The sequence below is a fragment of the Brienomyrus brachyistius genome, chromosome 4 (assembly GCF_023856365.1).
Source record: "Brienomyrus brachyistius isolate T26 chromosome 4, BBRACH_0.4, whole genome shotgun sequence".
Lineage (NCBI taxonomy): Eukaryota > Metazoa > Chordata > Actinopteri > Osteoglossiformes > Mormyridae > Brienomyrus > Brienomyrus brachyistius.
This window is the reverse complement of record NC_064536.1, coordinates 8436699-8452090: the sequence shown is the minus strand read 5'-3', so window position 1 is coordinate 8452090 and position 15392 is coordinate 8436699. Positions and strand designations below refer to the sequence as shown.

General features: G+C 49.9%; 1 protein-coding gene across 3 annotated transcripts; it reads right to left on the bottom strand.

Annotated features, from left to right (window-relative positions):
• Nucleotides 1–4143: 4143 nt before the first annotated feature.
• Nucleotides 4144–6292, bottom strand: mycb (MYC proto-oncogene, bHLH transcription factor b). 3 transcript variants are annotated; one of them, XM_049010979.1, is made up of 3 exons: nucleotides 5952–6291; nucleotides 5243–5862; nucleotides 4144–5075 (listed from the first exon to the last, which is right to left on the bottom strand). In XM_049010979.1, exons 2-3 carry the CDS (start codon nucleotides 5850–5852, stop codon nucleotides 4462–4464), a joined length of 1224 nt encoding a protein of 407 aa, XP_048866936.1. In that variant the 5' UTR covers nucleotides 5853–5862; nucleotides 5952–6291; the 3' UTR covers nucleotides 4144–4461. The 3 variants fall into 3 exon arrangements, with proteins under 3 accessions (XP_048866936.1, XP_048866935.1, XP_048866937.1); XM_049010978.1 differs by having other exon boundaries at nucleotides 6139–6290; XM_049010980.1 differs by having other exon boundaries at nucleotides 4144–5072; nucleotides 5243–6292.
• Between the last annotated feature and the right edge of the window lie 9100 nt (nucleotides 6293–15392).

The window sequence follows — 15392 nt, the reverse complement described above, 5'->3', positions numbered from 1 at the left end:
GCCAAAAGTGAGAACGGCGCACAGAATTTCACATGGAATGGAAAACAGCCAGTGGGACAGTTGAATCGGCCAGTTACACAGAACCGCCCAGATCCGGCGTAGCTAAACCCATCCCTCAGACGGCATATACACCCGGAGGACTCTTCAGCTGGGAATTTAGTGCCGGGGCCAGAGCATTCCAGGCTCCTGCCCGTGCGTGTGCCGGATCCCGCTTCCTTCCCTCCTACGCTCCTCCGATTGTCTGTCTGATCACGTGAGATCCAACCGGGACTGTGAGAAAGGGGAGGAGACTGGAACAGAACCCGAGGTCAAGGTGAACTTAAGGTGCCGCTTTGCCAGCACCGTTACGCAAGACTTTCACCACTCCTGGCGTGACCGAGAATGACGGAGGAGACGAGGGAGGCAGATGCACGCAATCGCTTGTGCTCTCCTCAGATATATAGGAACCGCAATGACGCGGAAACTCGAGGAAGATCAGAGGAGCAGGCCACCTGAGGGAATCCTTCAGCTTCCCGCTGCTTTGCCAAACACAAACGACTGCACTGACTGACTGATTCAACTCAGTTTGACTTTATTTAGATCGCACTTTTAACAAAGAGCATTGACGCGAAGCACTTTACAGACTCCCCAAGGTCCCAGGCAGCTTGAGGTGACAGTGACAAGGAAACGTTCCCTCAGGGAGAAGAGGAAACTCAAGGGGGTTTTCATCCTCCTGTGGGAGGCAGTGGGCAGTACAAGTTATGTGTACTTCTTGAGAGATACATTCAGACAGGTGGTGGGACAGCACAAGTAGACAGGGAGCAGGCAGTCAGGCAGATAGTCAAGCAGGTGGGGGGAGGGGGGCACAGGGAGGTGAGGGATGGGGCTTCCTGTGATCTGGACAGAAAGAGAGAGAGAAAGTGAAGGAGCATGTGTGGAAGAGAGAAAAGTGACAGTGTGAGTCAGTGTGTGTGATGTATGTGATTCTTACAAGCTGCTCAAATTCACCCTTGATGCTCCCATTCATATCCGGTAGCCTTTGACTTCAGGACATGACCTGATTTTGGCCTGTTAACACCTTCAATTCAGCTTGAACGTGCGTGATCCACTGGGCAGGAGGTGGGCCTCTTGCCAAAATGAGTCCTGATCTGCCTCGCAAGCCGTGACGTTAACCTGACAAGGATGCACTTTCTGAGGAGGGAGGGATCAGATCGTCCACCCCTGGACGCCAGATTGACAAGCTGGCGGGACCGGCGCCCAGAGCCCCATGCTCTCTCGACGTCGGCCTATTTTTATACCGTGACATGCTATCTCTGATGACAGTAACGGCAGCGCACCCCTTGGAGACGCTGTCCTGCTGATTTGAACAGGGTGGCGGGACACAGGAATGGTGGCAAGGGGCAGGGGCTGTTATTTAGGTCCTGTGGAGGAGATAGATTTAATAAACTGTGAAACGAAAAGAAAATACAGACAGACACACAGACAGACAGATGTCAGGATACTGAGGAGACAGAAAGGAGCACAGAATTCCCCTCCAGAGGAGCAGAGGAGGTGCTGACTGGGTTCATGCTTTAAAATCTGCAGCAGAACATGCAGGATGCTGGCAGGTGTGCTTGACTGCATGCCCTGCATTCAAGCCCCGCCACTGAAAATGCCAGGCTGGTTGCAATTAAACCTAGTGCCATTAAAGTCACTCATAAGCTGGGGCATACCTGGAAATTCTGCACTCCCTTACAAAATATCACTTTGCCCCCCCAGGCAATTTTACACATAATATCACATGCTGGGCCCCCTGAATCTGCCAATGTGTCCAGGCCCCTTTGAGGCTCCGATGCCCCTGTCCATAAGCGAACAGTAACAAAAACACCAAGCCAGCTGTCTCACTGGATTGACAGAAGCAATGAAGCTAAACCGTCCCCAAAAATGTCGCCTGTCACTGGCTGTATTCAAGGCTGCGCTACAGCAGCAGTGATTTCTGCGTTAAATACGCCTTTGAGGCCATAACAGCTCAAGGAGAGATTGATTTATTGGTCGATTAAAACTGCAATTTAAAAATCCCGAAAAGTAAGATGGATTTACTGAAAGGTAAACGGAACCATACAGCCCCGAACACAGACATGACTGAATGAAATGCTTTTACAATCACACAAAACGAACAAAAAGGAACATGAGACCTAGGTTGGCTGTACAGTAAGAGGACTTTCTCAGCAAATACGGAATAAAGCAAAGATCAGTAACTTTATGGTTAAAGGAAGCAGTAAAGCTCATGACAGCTACAGTACCCGGGGGAGGAGAAGTCTGGAAGCACGCAATCGCAAAAGCGTTGGCGACAAAACGCGTCAGTCTCAACCCAGCCGTCCTATAAACACCACAGATCATATTTATCTTTTTTTAATATACATCATTTTCAAAATAGAGTTTTTTTGTATATTCCTCGGAATGAATAATCTTGAAACATGCATTTCCCTTCGTTTGGAGTAGAAAGCATATACGTCCGACAACTGAAAGCATATTCCGATCTTCACTTAGAAATATTAAATCGAAATGTACATATTATAAGCAGCTGCGTGACCAACAGCGACGGCAAAGTACAGCTTAGCTTGCTCCCGTCTGTATTTTGCATCCTCTTCAGAAAAACAAACCGAGCGTCCATGGAGGCGCTGGACAGAAACACATATGCATGTTTCCCAAAGTCTTACCGGCGCGTCGCTTCACGCGTGGAAATGTGCCGATTATTCCAGGTGGAAATGCCCTCCGATGGAGCAAAAGCAGCACTCATGCCCGACCGCCTGCCCATGTGTTCCGACAAGCGCTCCTCCGAACGCTCCGCGTGCGCTCGGGTACAGTACGTGACGTCACGGAGTGCCCCGCGTGGTGGTGGGGGGGAGCGGAGAAAGGTGCTGACGCTGTGTGTGTGCGTGTGTGTGTGATGTAAACCGCCAATCCAGCACGTGTTCTATAACCCCACACCACCCCTCCGTTAGTGTGCACCCCTTTTGCCCCCCCCCCCAACGGAGCCCTTCTGTGTGTAGGGAGTGATCTGTGCATTTACTTCAACAGTCCTTATCTAAGCGGGACCACTGTAGGTAGTGAGTTCATTGTCTCCCAATCTGGTCTGTTTCACTGGGGGGGTAGCTTACAGCTCTCACACACCCAACTCCAGTATCATACACACCCAGCCACATATCTTGAATGTAAAGGAATTATTGACAAGCCTTTTTCTTAGACTATATAACTGGACCTTATTGATTTTACACAATGTGTCCCCTACTCCAATAAAACCCCCCTCACCCAAATCCCTTTTTTAATAAAAGGAAACAAAACAAATCCATTTCATTAGTTGATTTTCAAAAATGAAAAAGGGATAGCTTAATCTAAATAAACTTCCTCCGTTTGCACCTTAAGGGACAACGAAAGCAGGCTCTCTTCTGTCTGTTAAAGGCGTTACTGAAATCGTATTTCATTTGCCTCATAAATTATTTGCCTCTTAGGGCAAATGCTGCCAGAGGGAAAGGGAGATTGTTTTAATGCGTGCAGCTGAACGGCTCCCACGGCAAGGCCACCCGCAGTCATGACGACTGAGGCATCCCAGCTGACGGAGTAAACTCACCTTGCAGCTCGGCGACACCGCAGCGACTCGTGCCTGTGCGCGCACCGAGATGGAACACATGACAAAGACTCGCAGACTTGCGATACGAGAGGAAGCAAAGCCGTGTGAGGAGTCCCCCCCCCCCGTGACCCCCCAACCTGGACCTACAGAGACACCTGGAAGTGGCGTAGCTCGAAAGGAGAGTGTAATGAGGGGAGCAGCTGACAGAAAAGGGCGCGGCTCAGATTCTAGTCTCCGTTCCCACAAGACTTAAATGCCATAAACGATTCGAGAGGCAGAACCAATTTCCACAGTTAACTACCAGTTAACACTTTACACAAATATGTAGCAGAGCCCTCTAATAACCTAAAGCACCCCCAAGCACAGGGGGGGGAAACAAGATTTAACTGTAAACCATGAGACCGAACCCTTGAGCAGTTTTAATGGAAAGAGGACAAAGGGGAGGGGGACCCTGAGCGCTGGCGAGATTGGCTGATTAAAAAGGTACCGTTTACGTCCCGTACAAGGACGTCAGAGCAATTCAAGGTCGTGTGGAAAAGGCAGTGACAAGAGCAGAGTGTTCATAAAGCATTGTATTTGATTGCAAAAAAACTATTATAGCAAATTGTAAAAACAATTTATAAATCTGCACATAAAACAACAAATATTAAGTCACATAAAAAAGATAGCAAGAATGACTGATTTACACAGTCCAGTCTTCAATAAACATAGACTTAAATTTAGCTATTCAATGGAGGCAGTTCATGGTGAAAGCCAGACTGGCTCGTGACCGAGGTTGTGTGGTGGACTGCCGATTTACACATTTGCATGCAATACACAGAGTGGGCAGGTGGATGCCGGCAGTCTGTTAGTGTCCCTGTCCTCGGCTGACCCTACGTGTGACAGTCTCTCAGCTGTTCCAGCCTGTGTCTCAACCTCTCCCCCCGTCTGCGCAGCTCTTCCTTGAGCTGCAGGAGGCGCCGTTCGTCCGTTTGCATGCTGTAGATGCACTCCGCGGCCTTTTTCAGGATGACCACCTTGGCGGCCCGCTCATTATTGGCCACCTCGGGAATCTCGTCTCTCAGGGCAAAGAAACTCAGTTTCAGCTCGTTCCTCCGCTGCCTCTCTAGGACATTGTGAGTCCTCCTCTTATCGTTGTCCTCCGTGTCTGACGTCCGGGGGCTTGGGCATTTGCGGTTGATTGGTTTTAAAACCCTGCTGCCACCTCCTCCCCCTCCTTCGAACTTTATCCGCTTGATAGCGGGCTGCTCGCTGCGGGTAGAAGGAGAGGCTGCGTAGTTGTGCTGGTGAATTGGCACGTGACACCGTTTCAGGACCAGGGGGCTCTGCTGCTGCCTGCCAGGGGTGCCTGTCCTGTGCACCTCTGACCTCCTCACGTTCTTCCTCTTTTCTACAGTCACGACGTCGATTTCCTCTTCATCATCATCTTCCTCATCCCCATCATCATCGTCATCATCATCTTCTTCATCATCATCATCATCATCTTCTGCATTGAGGCGAGAGGCAGAGTTAGTTTGGCGGGCAGGCATGCATTTACTACACCCTCTATACACATTGCGGCAATAAGCCATGTCCCGGGGGTTAAGGGGAGGGGCGGGTGGGAGGTTTTACGCAACCCGGCAAACTCACTTCGGGACACGGGGCTTCACCTACCGGAATCGCTGTCGCTGCTGCTGCAGCTGTTGGGCGGCGTGTCCAGGAGCAGGGGCAGCGCCGGGGACGGGGTCACCTTGCCGGTCTTGCCGCACTCAGTCAGCGCGAAGGGAAACACGACCGACGGATCGATGCACTCGGAAGCCGAGGAGTTCAGCTCCGGCAGCCCGGGCTCTGTGGCTGGCGGCTCCTTGCGTGCCGCCTGCAGAGACGCCAGGCGCTCGGACACCACCTTCTCCAGCTTGGCGGCGGCAGAAAAGCCGCTCCACATGCAGTCCTGAATGATGATGTACTTGCGGAAAGACTGCGAGTAATCAGCGTTGCAGATGAAGCTCTGGCTGACCACGTCGTCGCCGAGTAACTCGGTGACCATCTCCAGCTGGTCAGCCTTGGAGGGCAGCGGGCCGGTCAGGGAGGAGCGCCGGCTCGGAGACAGGGGAGGCGTGGGTAGCAGCTCGAATTTCTTCCAGATGTCCTCGCTGAGCGCCGGCGGCTGCAGCTGGCCGGGCTGCTGCTGGTAGAAGTCCTCCTCGTCATCAAAGAAGTACGGCTGGATAGAGTCGTAGTCGTAATCGTAATTCCGACTCGCCATGCTGGACGTCAGTGGCATTGTGGGCTGCCTGTGTGCGGGGAGCGAACCAGAGGTCAGCCGGGGGCGATCGCACCAGGGGACTTCTCAATGCCGGCCGGGACACGCAGTTTAACACACCAATGCCCGGAACCCCTTTAACGTGGCGGCGAAGGCGTGCACCGGCGGATCTCCGGGCAGGGAGGCGTGAGCCGGGAGCAGAGAAACAAGTCTTGGGAAAAGCCAGCTGTCAGGTCGGGATAGCGGCTGGCACCGGACCGCCGCCCCCCCAGTTACTCAGTATCCCCGCGGTTATCTGCGTCCTTACCGTGCGAGCAGCTGTCCAGGTGTTTAAATCTTCCCGTCCGCAATGAGGGGAGCACAGTGTCACTATTTACAAACAAGCGTGTTAATCCAAAGAGCAGCGACCCCACCGAACTGCAGCCGTACGCACCGCGAGTGTGAGCGCCCGCCTCTCCGCCCGAGATTAAACTATTGCCAGGCCACGCCTTCCCCCCCCAAAAAAAGAAGTCCATCCGCCACTTTCCCGCCATTGCCGACCGGCAGCATTTCAGTTGCAAATAACACCCACACCCCCCTTTTCATCCCCAGAATTTCGCCTGTCGGCGATGCTTCTTCAGCTCCCTGCGGAACGGCGCTCGATGTTTGCTGGAAGTTGGAGCTGGGCGACCAGTGAGCGGGCACTAGCTCTGCCGGCGCAATACTCACGGCTGTAGTAGGGCTCCCTTCTTTACACGGATCGGCACCGGCTGCTGTAGTAGAGTAGAGTATCTGCGGCAATACAAGTGGCGCCGCCTGCGCTAATATATATATGGCAAAATGTTGCTCCGCACGCCACGTCCCCGAAGCATATACACAGAAATTTAAATGCATTAAATTTACCCGCACTTAAAAGTTATAGCCGCCTCCAGTGACCACTACGATGTATTGTTATTCTAGTGTTATTGTTTTTGGCATCGTTTCACGTAACAGCCATGCTTTTACGCCTAAGAATGCACCCTTTTTACCTTGAAACGAGCAAACACTGAGATCAAGGCAATGCAGCACCAGTGAACGCTCCTTACCGGCACCGTGCCCTCCCGCACCGAGATGTCAGTCAAGGACGCGCGTGTGTTGTGAAGGTGAACCGTGATACCGGAGCAGCGCACAGCCCATTTGCACGATTAAATATTAGTCAGAATGCCTTTAGACAACACTGTGCGTTTTATGTTGTTAACAAAAGGACTGCTCACGTGTGGATCAAAAATAATACGGAGTTTCATTTATTTTATACGAGATGATGTGCTGTTGGAAATAGTATATGTGAATTGTATATGTGTCAACTACTTGGAAAGTGTTCTCAAACTAGACGTTAATATAGACACTCTCTTTTGGCTTGATAAAATGAACTGTATTCAGACGAATGTCTGCATGGAAAGTACGACCACTGCATTTATTTCTGTTGTCTAAAACCTGTTAATCAGCCTTCATTTCGATTGTCAAAGTCTGGTCTACATTTCAAAGCTCCGGTGTCCTTCATTTAAAAGAGGACAATGAGAGAAAATGATGCGATTGCGCCCCCTGCTGTTGAAAACGCTTCGCTCTCCATCATGAATGGCGCCTTAGTTAATTTGTAGGCCAAAGGTCAGGGCTTAAAAACGTCAGTAATCCGTGAGTGTTAATGTCAGTATCGCTTTATATGCGTTAAATGCAGGTAATTACAGGAAGAAAAACTGTTATGGCAGTGCTGCCCATAACTGCAGGGAGGTTCGTACACTTTCCGTAGTGCTTCATCTTCATTATATTGTGTGTGAAACTACCTTTTGTTTTTTAATGAGCAGAGATGTTTACTGTTTTCTGTGTAAGGCTGCTTGGGTGGTAAAACGCTGCGTCATCTTAAATATCCAGTTATTTCATTAGGCTTTTTGTACAATTGATTTTTTTCAATTACAAATTTGCTTTTTAATAAACTGCAGCAGACCCCCCCGAGTTGAATATGTCCAGCAGCATGTTGGCAGAGGTTCTCCAGAATGTGTTACTATTTGCTGCAACTGCCTGCTTTGTGGTGGCGCAGATTCTTATCAGCTGACCTGCCCCTTTTCCCATGATGCCGTGCGCCAGGCTGCCACTCATCAGCTGTTGTCGATGGTCTTTCAGACTACAGTAAAATCTCCGATAGCGAGCAAAATTCGTTCCGGAAACATGCTCGTAATCCAAAGCACTCGTATATTAAAGCGAATTTTCCCATTTGAAATAATGGAAATTCAAATGATTCGTTCCACAACCCAAAAATATTCATATAAAAATGATTCATACAAAATATAAAGTAAAAGTACATAAAAGAAATTAACCTGCACTTTACCTTTGAAAAGAATCTTGGATGGTATGAGAGAGAGGAGAGGAGGAGGGTTATTTTTTAGGACAACTTTCACTATAACTAACGGAATTACTCCTATCTGTTGGCTCACTGGAATCTTTTTCTTTTTGTGCGACTTTAAGAAGGAGCCTCTCCAATCACAGCCGCTTCTACCTCTTTCGATTTCGTGGAAATGTGGACATTGCATTGTCGTTAAACAGAATCATCGCTCGCACTGCTACACCCTTATTCAGGAGGTGCTTTTCTGCTAAATTCTGACTATACGAGTGAGGCACCGCCGACTGAGACCGAGCTTAGGAAACGATTACCCACAATCCCGCAGCGACAGAGAGAAGAACCATCGGCTCAGTTGTGATTACGTGACGCTCGGCAGACAAAGCGTATATGTAAGACCTCGCTCGTTAATCAAATTCAAATTTATAAAAATTTTTTTGCTCGTCTTGCAAAACACTCGCCAACCAAGTTACTCACAATCCGAGGTTTGACTGTATTTGCTTTGACACCCCCCCCCCCCCAACAGTTCTGCATTTTCTTTTGTCTGGGTGGATATCTCTTTGGGGTCTTTTCCTGGTTTCCACACTGCTGTCTTTAGACCATAACTCATGCTGCTCTGCTACAGTGCGTACCCGCAGTTTGTGGTCGAACCCTGTCTGAGCCTTTTATTTACGCTCAGACCTGTTCCTCACATAGCATGGGGGAATCTGCATGTCCGTATCTCTGCCATGAATGTGCTCCAATGCTTGTCTCCAGATCGAATACCTTTCAGTCATTCTACATTTCAGGTCCCGACTCACTGCTGAAAAGGACGTGGCCTTACCGATCCATAAAATCTGGGGGCTTCGGTGGGGGGGCTCTTTGGAATGTGATCGTTGCCTGGATGGACGAGGACAGGTGGGTTTTGGGGGCGGGGGGTCAGGGTCTCATCCCAGAGGGACTATCTGGGGAAACAGGACAGTTCGGCAGCCCCTTAGCCGGCACTGGATAGGGGGGATGGCCGCCCTCCCTCCCTATCTGTCTGCCTTTGCCTTCCCCCCCCCCCCATTTAGACAACCCCAGAAAGAGAGAGATAGACACTGGCCCACGCAAGATCAGAGACTGTCAGGAATCGGGGAAGCAATGCTTTGCCCTCATTGTCTCAGAGGGTGATCTGGAAGCCTGATTTTGGCTTCTGACCCTGAAGGCCGCGCCGAATGGCGTATTTCGGTCCGTAAGCCGTAAATCCAGAGACTAATTACGTGCTTTGACTTCACAATAACCGTGACACGATCCCAAGCCTTGGAGCTGCAAGGGACTTTTGCACGGTTTGTTTCACCGAAACAAAGAGACCTTCTCCGGGCTCTGAAGCGTAGCTGGGTGCACTGCCATCTGTCTGCAGGTCGGGGGCTGGATTAATGGTATAAAGTTGGGCGGTTCCATGCCTGCCGTGGAAGTTGTGGGATCGGCTTCGTAAGCGTGGTGTCCGGGTTGTAGCTGGTGTCATTACAGGCATCAGGTTTGGGCTGGTCCAGTTAGGTGTCCGGTGTGACTTGGGGTGAATCTCAATGTGTGTACTTGGCCATACTTGCGTTCTCATGTACCCGTTTTACGTCATCTTCCACTGCCGAAGACCAGTCCCAATACTAAGAACACAAGTACACGAGGACGTTAAGGATCCTCAGATGCTCAGCCCCAAATATGAAGGATACCTCAGTTGCATCCTCGTTTAATGAGACCAATCCCATGATTCATTGCACCACAAGCTTGTTCTTGGTAGGCAAGCTCGCAAGACCGGTCTTGCCAAGACCACAAGTATGCATTCTTGGAATTCAGATTCACACTTGCTCAGACCATGATATTACAGTGGTAAACCCAGGTGAGAAGAAGCCGTGAGCCTGTGAGGGTAATATCCACTGGCCCTTGGTGTAAGCAGTGCTGTGTGCCGACCACAAACGTCACAGTCATAATTCTCTTGGCATAACTGACTCATTTAAACCAAATGAGTCTCCATTAGAAACGTTAACGGTCGATTTACTGCTGGATTTATGGTCTGTTTGCTCAGCTGTCTGTCATCCATTGTGGTTTATGTAAACGACACACTTCTGTCAAATGTGTTAAAGAAAACAGGGTTTGTATTGATTGCCAGCTCTCTGAGCGTCAGTCCGAACCCCGGGGCTGGAGGAGTGGGGGGGGGGGGCTGCATTATCATGCCTTTGCATCTGAATGCCAGTGGAATCATCTGTTCGCTGAAAGCTGCTGTCCCGCCAGTCGGGTGACACCTCGCGTTCGCCGAAGATGCCCGTCACAGTGGCCGGGATGGGTGTTCAGGTGGAGCTCCTCCATTGGGATGTTCTGCCGTCTGTTCTGAACCACTGGGCCTCAGTAGCACAGACTGCACCTCTACACAGTCAAAGGACTGGGATCTTAACCAGAACGTACCCCAGCCACGGACCCATGACCTGGAAAAAAGCAGCATCATGATACTATAATCATAGTGTTTAGTGAACAATTTATCCTCTACGTACAGCATACACATGGTGTGACTTTTGTTTTATTTTTTTAGCTTGCTAGAGATTTCTCTTCAAAGGGACAGTTTTAATGAAACACAATTTCCCGACTCAGCTGGGAGACCCCAAACTGAAATCCTCTTTAATTCCCCCCCCGCAGGCCCTGACTCCCAGTTTATTTGGGGCAAATGTACGTCTGCAATGGTATCGTGTTTATTTAGGTTGTCGGGGGTGGTGGTGGCAGGAGTGCTGTGTACTGCACTGTCCCAGGCTCGACTCCCTTACTGGTGTGACACTCACATGTGGTGTGTTTGGGGGGGGGGGTGTTGAATGGATGAGCTGTCCAATAGCGGCATTGGAGGGGGAAACCGTGACGACCGTCGCCTGCAGCAGTTTGGAAGCTGTGAACTTCGGCACAAATGGCAGGAGCTGCGACTCGCATATCAGCAGAGCCCCCCCCCCCCCCCCCCCCCCCCCCCAGAGGCACTGTGACAGTCAGCATCTGGGCTCAGACCCATACAGTGAAACTACCCCCCCTACCTTTCCTGATGTGTCCCAGGACATGGAGAGATTCCCCAGGCCTCATGGAGTCCTGGGGGGGGGGGTGGTCCTCAAAGTCCCACCCCCTCCTAGCAGCATGCTGCGATTGGCTGATTGAAGGCCATGTTTAGTAATGAAGAAGGTTGTGGGGGGACAGTAAAATCAATGCTCAGCGGAGTGCTGAGGGGAAGCCTAGCGGGGAGGTGTAACCCAATCCATGGGCGAGTTGCGTACAGTAGGGCAGCAAGCTCCCGTCATGGGCTATTCCAGGCTGAAATACTGCCTGAGGGGGCGGGGTCCCAAAATTCCAGGAGAGTGTCCTCAGCCGGGTCACCGGGCGGGTTAAAGTGGGGCAGGTGTATTTAATGCTGGGACGCGGAAGGAATTTAGAGAATGTCTCTGCTGTCCGGGGCTGCTTGGGCTTAGCAATTCCCTAAAATCACCGACAATTTAAGGCGATGCTTCGGTTGCAAAAATAGCTGGAGAAAAGCATTTCCCTGCTCAGCATGGCGGCGGAAATGGCGAGCTCACGACAGGTGGCGTTTCTCCGAAGGGATCGCGTCTGGGCCCCGCGGGGCTATATCGAGCGCGGAGCCCCTGCGTCTTTCTGCTCCAATTAAAATAAGGCGTTGGACGGATTCCCGCTCAGGACGCACACCAAATAAGTCTGTGAACAGCTTTGAGCTAGGAGGGACCCTACAGCATGATGGGAAAATATCACTAGACAAACGATCGGTATTGAGCCGTCAGTGACTGCCGGACTGTGACAGATTGCGGTCCGGCCTGTTAGCACGTTACCCAGTGAAGTGCGATGTCACTGCCAGAGAAACGTTCGGCTTCCTCATTGTTTAAAATAAGTGGGAGGCATTAATTACCCTCCCCCCCCACCCTGACGTCTGTGTTAGGTGAAGCGGCCCCGTTCCAGCGTTTTCGTTGACGAGAAATTAGGACGTCCGCCACTGCTCGGGAAGAACTGCTGAATCGGGGCTTCTCAGCGGGCCGGCTTGCATTCACTTTCCAGTTTGACAGGTCGGCCATCCTGCATTGTCACTGTTGACGGTCCGTTTCAGGGGTCCCCAGTGGCCAGTATTCCGCCGGGCCGCAGAATGCAGGGGCTTTGGCGGAGGGGTTAGTTAACTTTCAAAAATGAATTATATACCTTTAAAACCGCCCTTGATGTTCATGTTCGGTTCGCATCTGATGAAACTTTCTCAGGAACTTTGCTCAACCAGACCCCTCAACCAAGATAACTCATCATCTTTTCACTGCCGGTGTAGTTAGCGCTGGTCCTGCCGTAGGCGGTCATCAAAAGGTTGGGAACGGTCTGATTGGCTAGTTCATTTCAGCATGAATGACCTTGCATATAAATGGATCCGGCTCCCGGCTGAGGGGGGCCAGCTCACCCTGCCCACTGCAGCTTGCGGCCTGCGCTCTTTAAAAGGCCCGGCAGCCGGCCGCGCCCAGCCTCATGTAAACACATCAGCCACGGGCCCAGCCTGCCTGCCTGTGCGTCTCCTCACTGCACTCGCCACCCTTTTCCCTACTTGGCTCTCCCTCAGACGGACAGAGATTAATCTGCGGGACAGCTATGCACCGGAGCTGATAAACAGTCGCCGTGGGGGCCACTACCCCCCCGCCCCGCCACGTTTGTGTAATTTAGTGATTTCGTTTGCCCAGCACGTTGGTGCTAGCGACAAACATTCGAGAGTGAAAATGCGACAGGAATGCGGGCGTGACAGGACCGATGGATCACCGGCAGGAGCAGTGGTGAGTGGGTGGGCGTCACTTTCCGACGCTGTAATGACGTAGCGCGGACGCCGGCCATGATGTGGCGTCCTGACTTTCCCATCCTGTACCCCAGGGCTGAATACCTTCTCTGAATAGCCTTCTGGAAAGTTCTGCATTTCATGCTGCCTGCTGTTTAGCTAACAGGGGGCTGCCATAACCCCATATACAGCTTGTCTTATATGACACCAGGGTACCATTTGACTGGAATGCGAAGTCCAGCCCCCCCCCCCCCCCCCATCTCCAAAAACAGCACATGAGAAATATCGTGACTTGGACTGAGTGGCTCTCCCCCCACAACAAAACATATCCTTCATGCTAGTTGTATGACTGTGCTCATTTCTCATAAAGCACTTAACTATTGTCTATGTGTTAACTGATTTCGATGCTTTGGTCAAGTCATTTACAGTTACGCTGCAGTTTCTTCCGATTTGAAGGTGAAAAGTGAAGACATGGCGCCACCTGCTGGAGTGTATTAGAATTGCCCGTGAACGCCTTCCAATATGCCATAACATTAAAACTACTGACCGGTGAAGTGAATAACATTGATTATAATGGCATCTGTTATGGGTGTCATTATACAGACAAATTTTAAATTTCCTGGAATATTTTTTCTTTGACAATGTATATTTAGTTTCATGCTGTTACATATAAATAAGCGCTTCTTGGACAATACATTTTCACTAAAAAATCCTGAAAATCAAATTGTGCAACAACGATAAAGAACACATCAGTGAAATCTGCTGCTGAATAAGCATTCGACCCCCTAATAGCTTGGAGTCTGTATGTTTGTTAATGAAAACAGCTATAAACAATCAATAAATGAATAGTCTAGCTTGTTGACTGGTCCATGAGTGATTATTTCGGCCGGTTCTTACGAACATACAACTAAGAAATCAGTTCAAGTGGCATATTTGGTAAAACCTCAAAAACCGACAAATCAAGACAAGGGCAAATGTATGTCTGCAGATTAAGAAGTTATCAGTGGTGTTGAGAAGATCGCCACGCTCCTTAGCTTCAGTGTGTCCACTGTGAGGGCCATCGCAGCGAAGTGGAGGACAGCACAATGACCCGGCCTAGGTCAGGCCGCCCTGATACAATAACAAAGAAAATGTCAAGGAAACCAGTCAGAGAAGTAAGAGCAAATTCTAAGGTGACTCTCAGCGACTTGCAAAGCTCAGCACCTGTTATCTGCAACTGGAGTGGATGGTGCACAAGGCTTTAACATCGAAGGATCTGCACAGAGGGGGGCTGTACGGCAGAGTTTCCAGAAAAAAGCCACAACTGAAGAAATGTCATCTGAAAGCTCGATTAGAATTCGATAATGGACACCTTAACAGGAGTCCTGAGTTCTGCAGACATGTACTTTGGCCTGATGAGACCAAAGTTGAACTTTTTGGCCTCAACACAAAGACGTTTGTTTGCTGGATGGAAGGGACAGGCAATGATTGGGCAAACACCATACCTACCATCATGCATGGTGGGGGGAGCCTCGTGCTTTGGGGCTGCTTCTCCAGGGCAGGCACTGGGTCCCTTGTCCGTATTAAATAAAGAATATGGATAGTAAGAAGTATATACAGATTTTGGAAGAAAACCTTCAAGCGTCAGCCATCAATTTGGAACTCGGACGACGCTACCACTCTCAGCAGGACAATGACCCGAAACACTGCAAAAGTAGCCAAAGCAGGGTTTGGCAAAAATAAGATCCAGGTTTTGCAGTGGCCGAGCCAGAGTCCGGATCTGATTCCGACTGAAAATTTGTGGTATGATCTCAAAATTGCAGCTCACAAACAAAAGCCTTCAAACTTGGCCCAGTTAGAGCAGTTATGCAAGGGAAAATGGGAAAAATTGCTTCTCTCCAAATGTGCTAAGCTTGTAGATGGCTGTCCAAAGTGATTTCAAGCAGTTACTACTGCAAAAGGGTGCTGCTACCAAGTCCTGTGTGTCATGTGACTCTCAAAACATAACTCTCAGTTTGCATTCCTTTAATTCACCAAGCTTTAATTATTTCAAAACATGTACGCAGAGAAATAAAAGTTCACTGTGATACTCTGTGACACAATTTGTGATTTTTATAGGTTGTAATGATGTAAGATGGAAATAAGGTGGTTTTCCAGAGGGGGTAAAATATTTTTTCAACCCACTGTATATTAGGCAAGTGAACAGTCAGTTCTTGATGGAGAAGGCAGGATAAATGGCAAGAGTAAGGATCTGAGTGACTTTGACAAGGGCTAAACTGCGATGGCTAGATGACTGCATCTCCAAGACGGCAGGTCTTGTGCAGTGTTCCTGGTATCCAGTGGACAGTGTCTACCAGAAGTAGTCCAATGAGGGCCAGATGTGAATCTGTGAAGGAGCCAAGGCTCCCATTTGGGTGTGGGGAGCGAAGGCTTAGCC

Excerpts from the sequence above, each read along its gene's own strand:
- mycb (XM_049010979.1), bottom strand. The coding sequence starts at position 5,852 with ATGCCACTGACGTCCAGCATGGCGAGTCGGAATTACGATTACGACTAC. Across the intron at positions 5,076-5,242 it reads CAGCAGCGACAGCGATTCCG|AAGATGATGATGATGATGAT; the intron begins GTAGGTGAAGCC and ends GCCTCAATGCAG.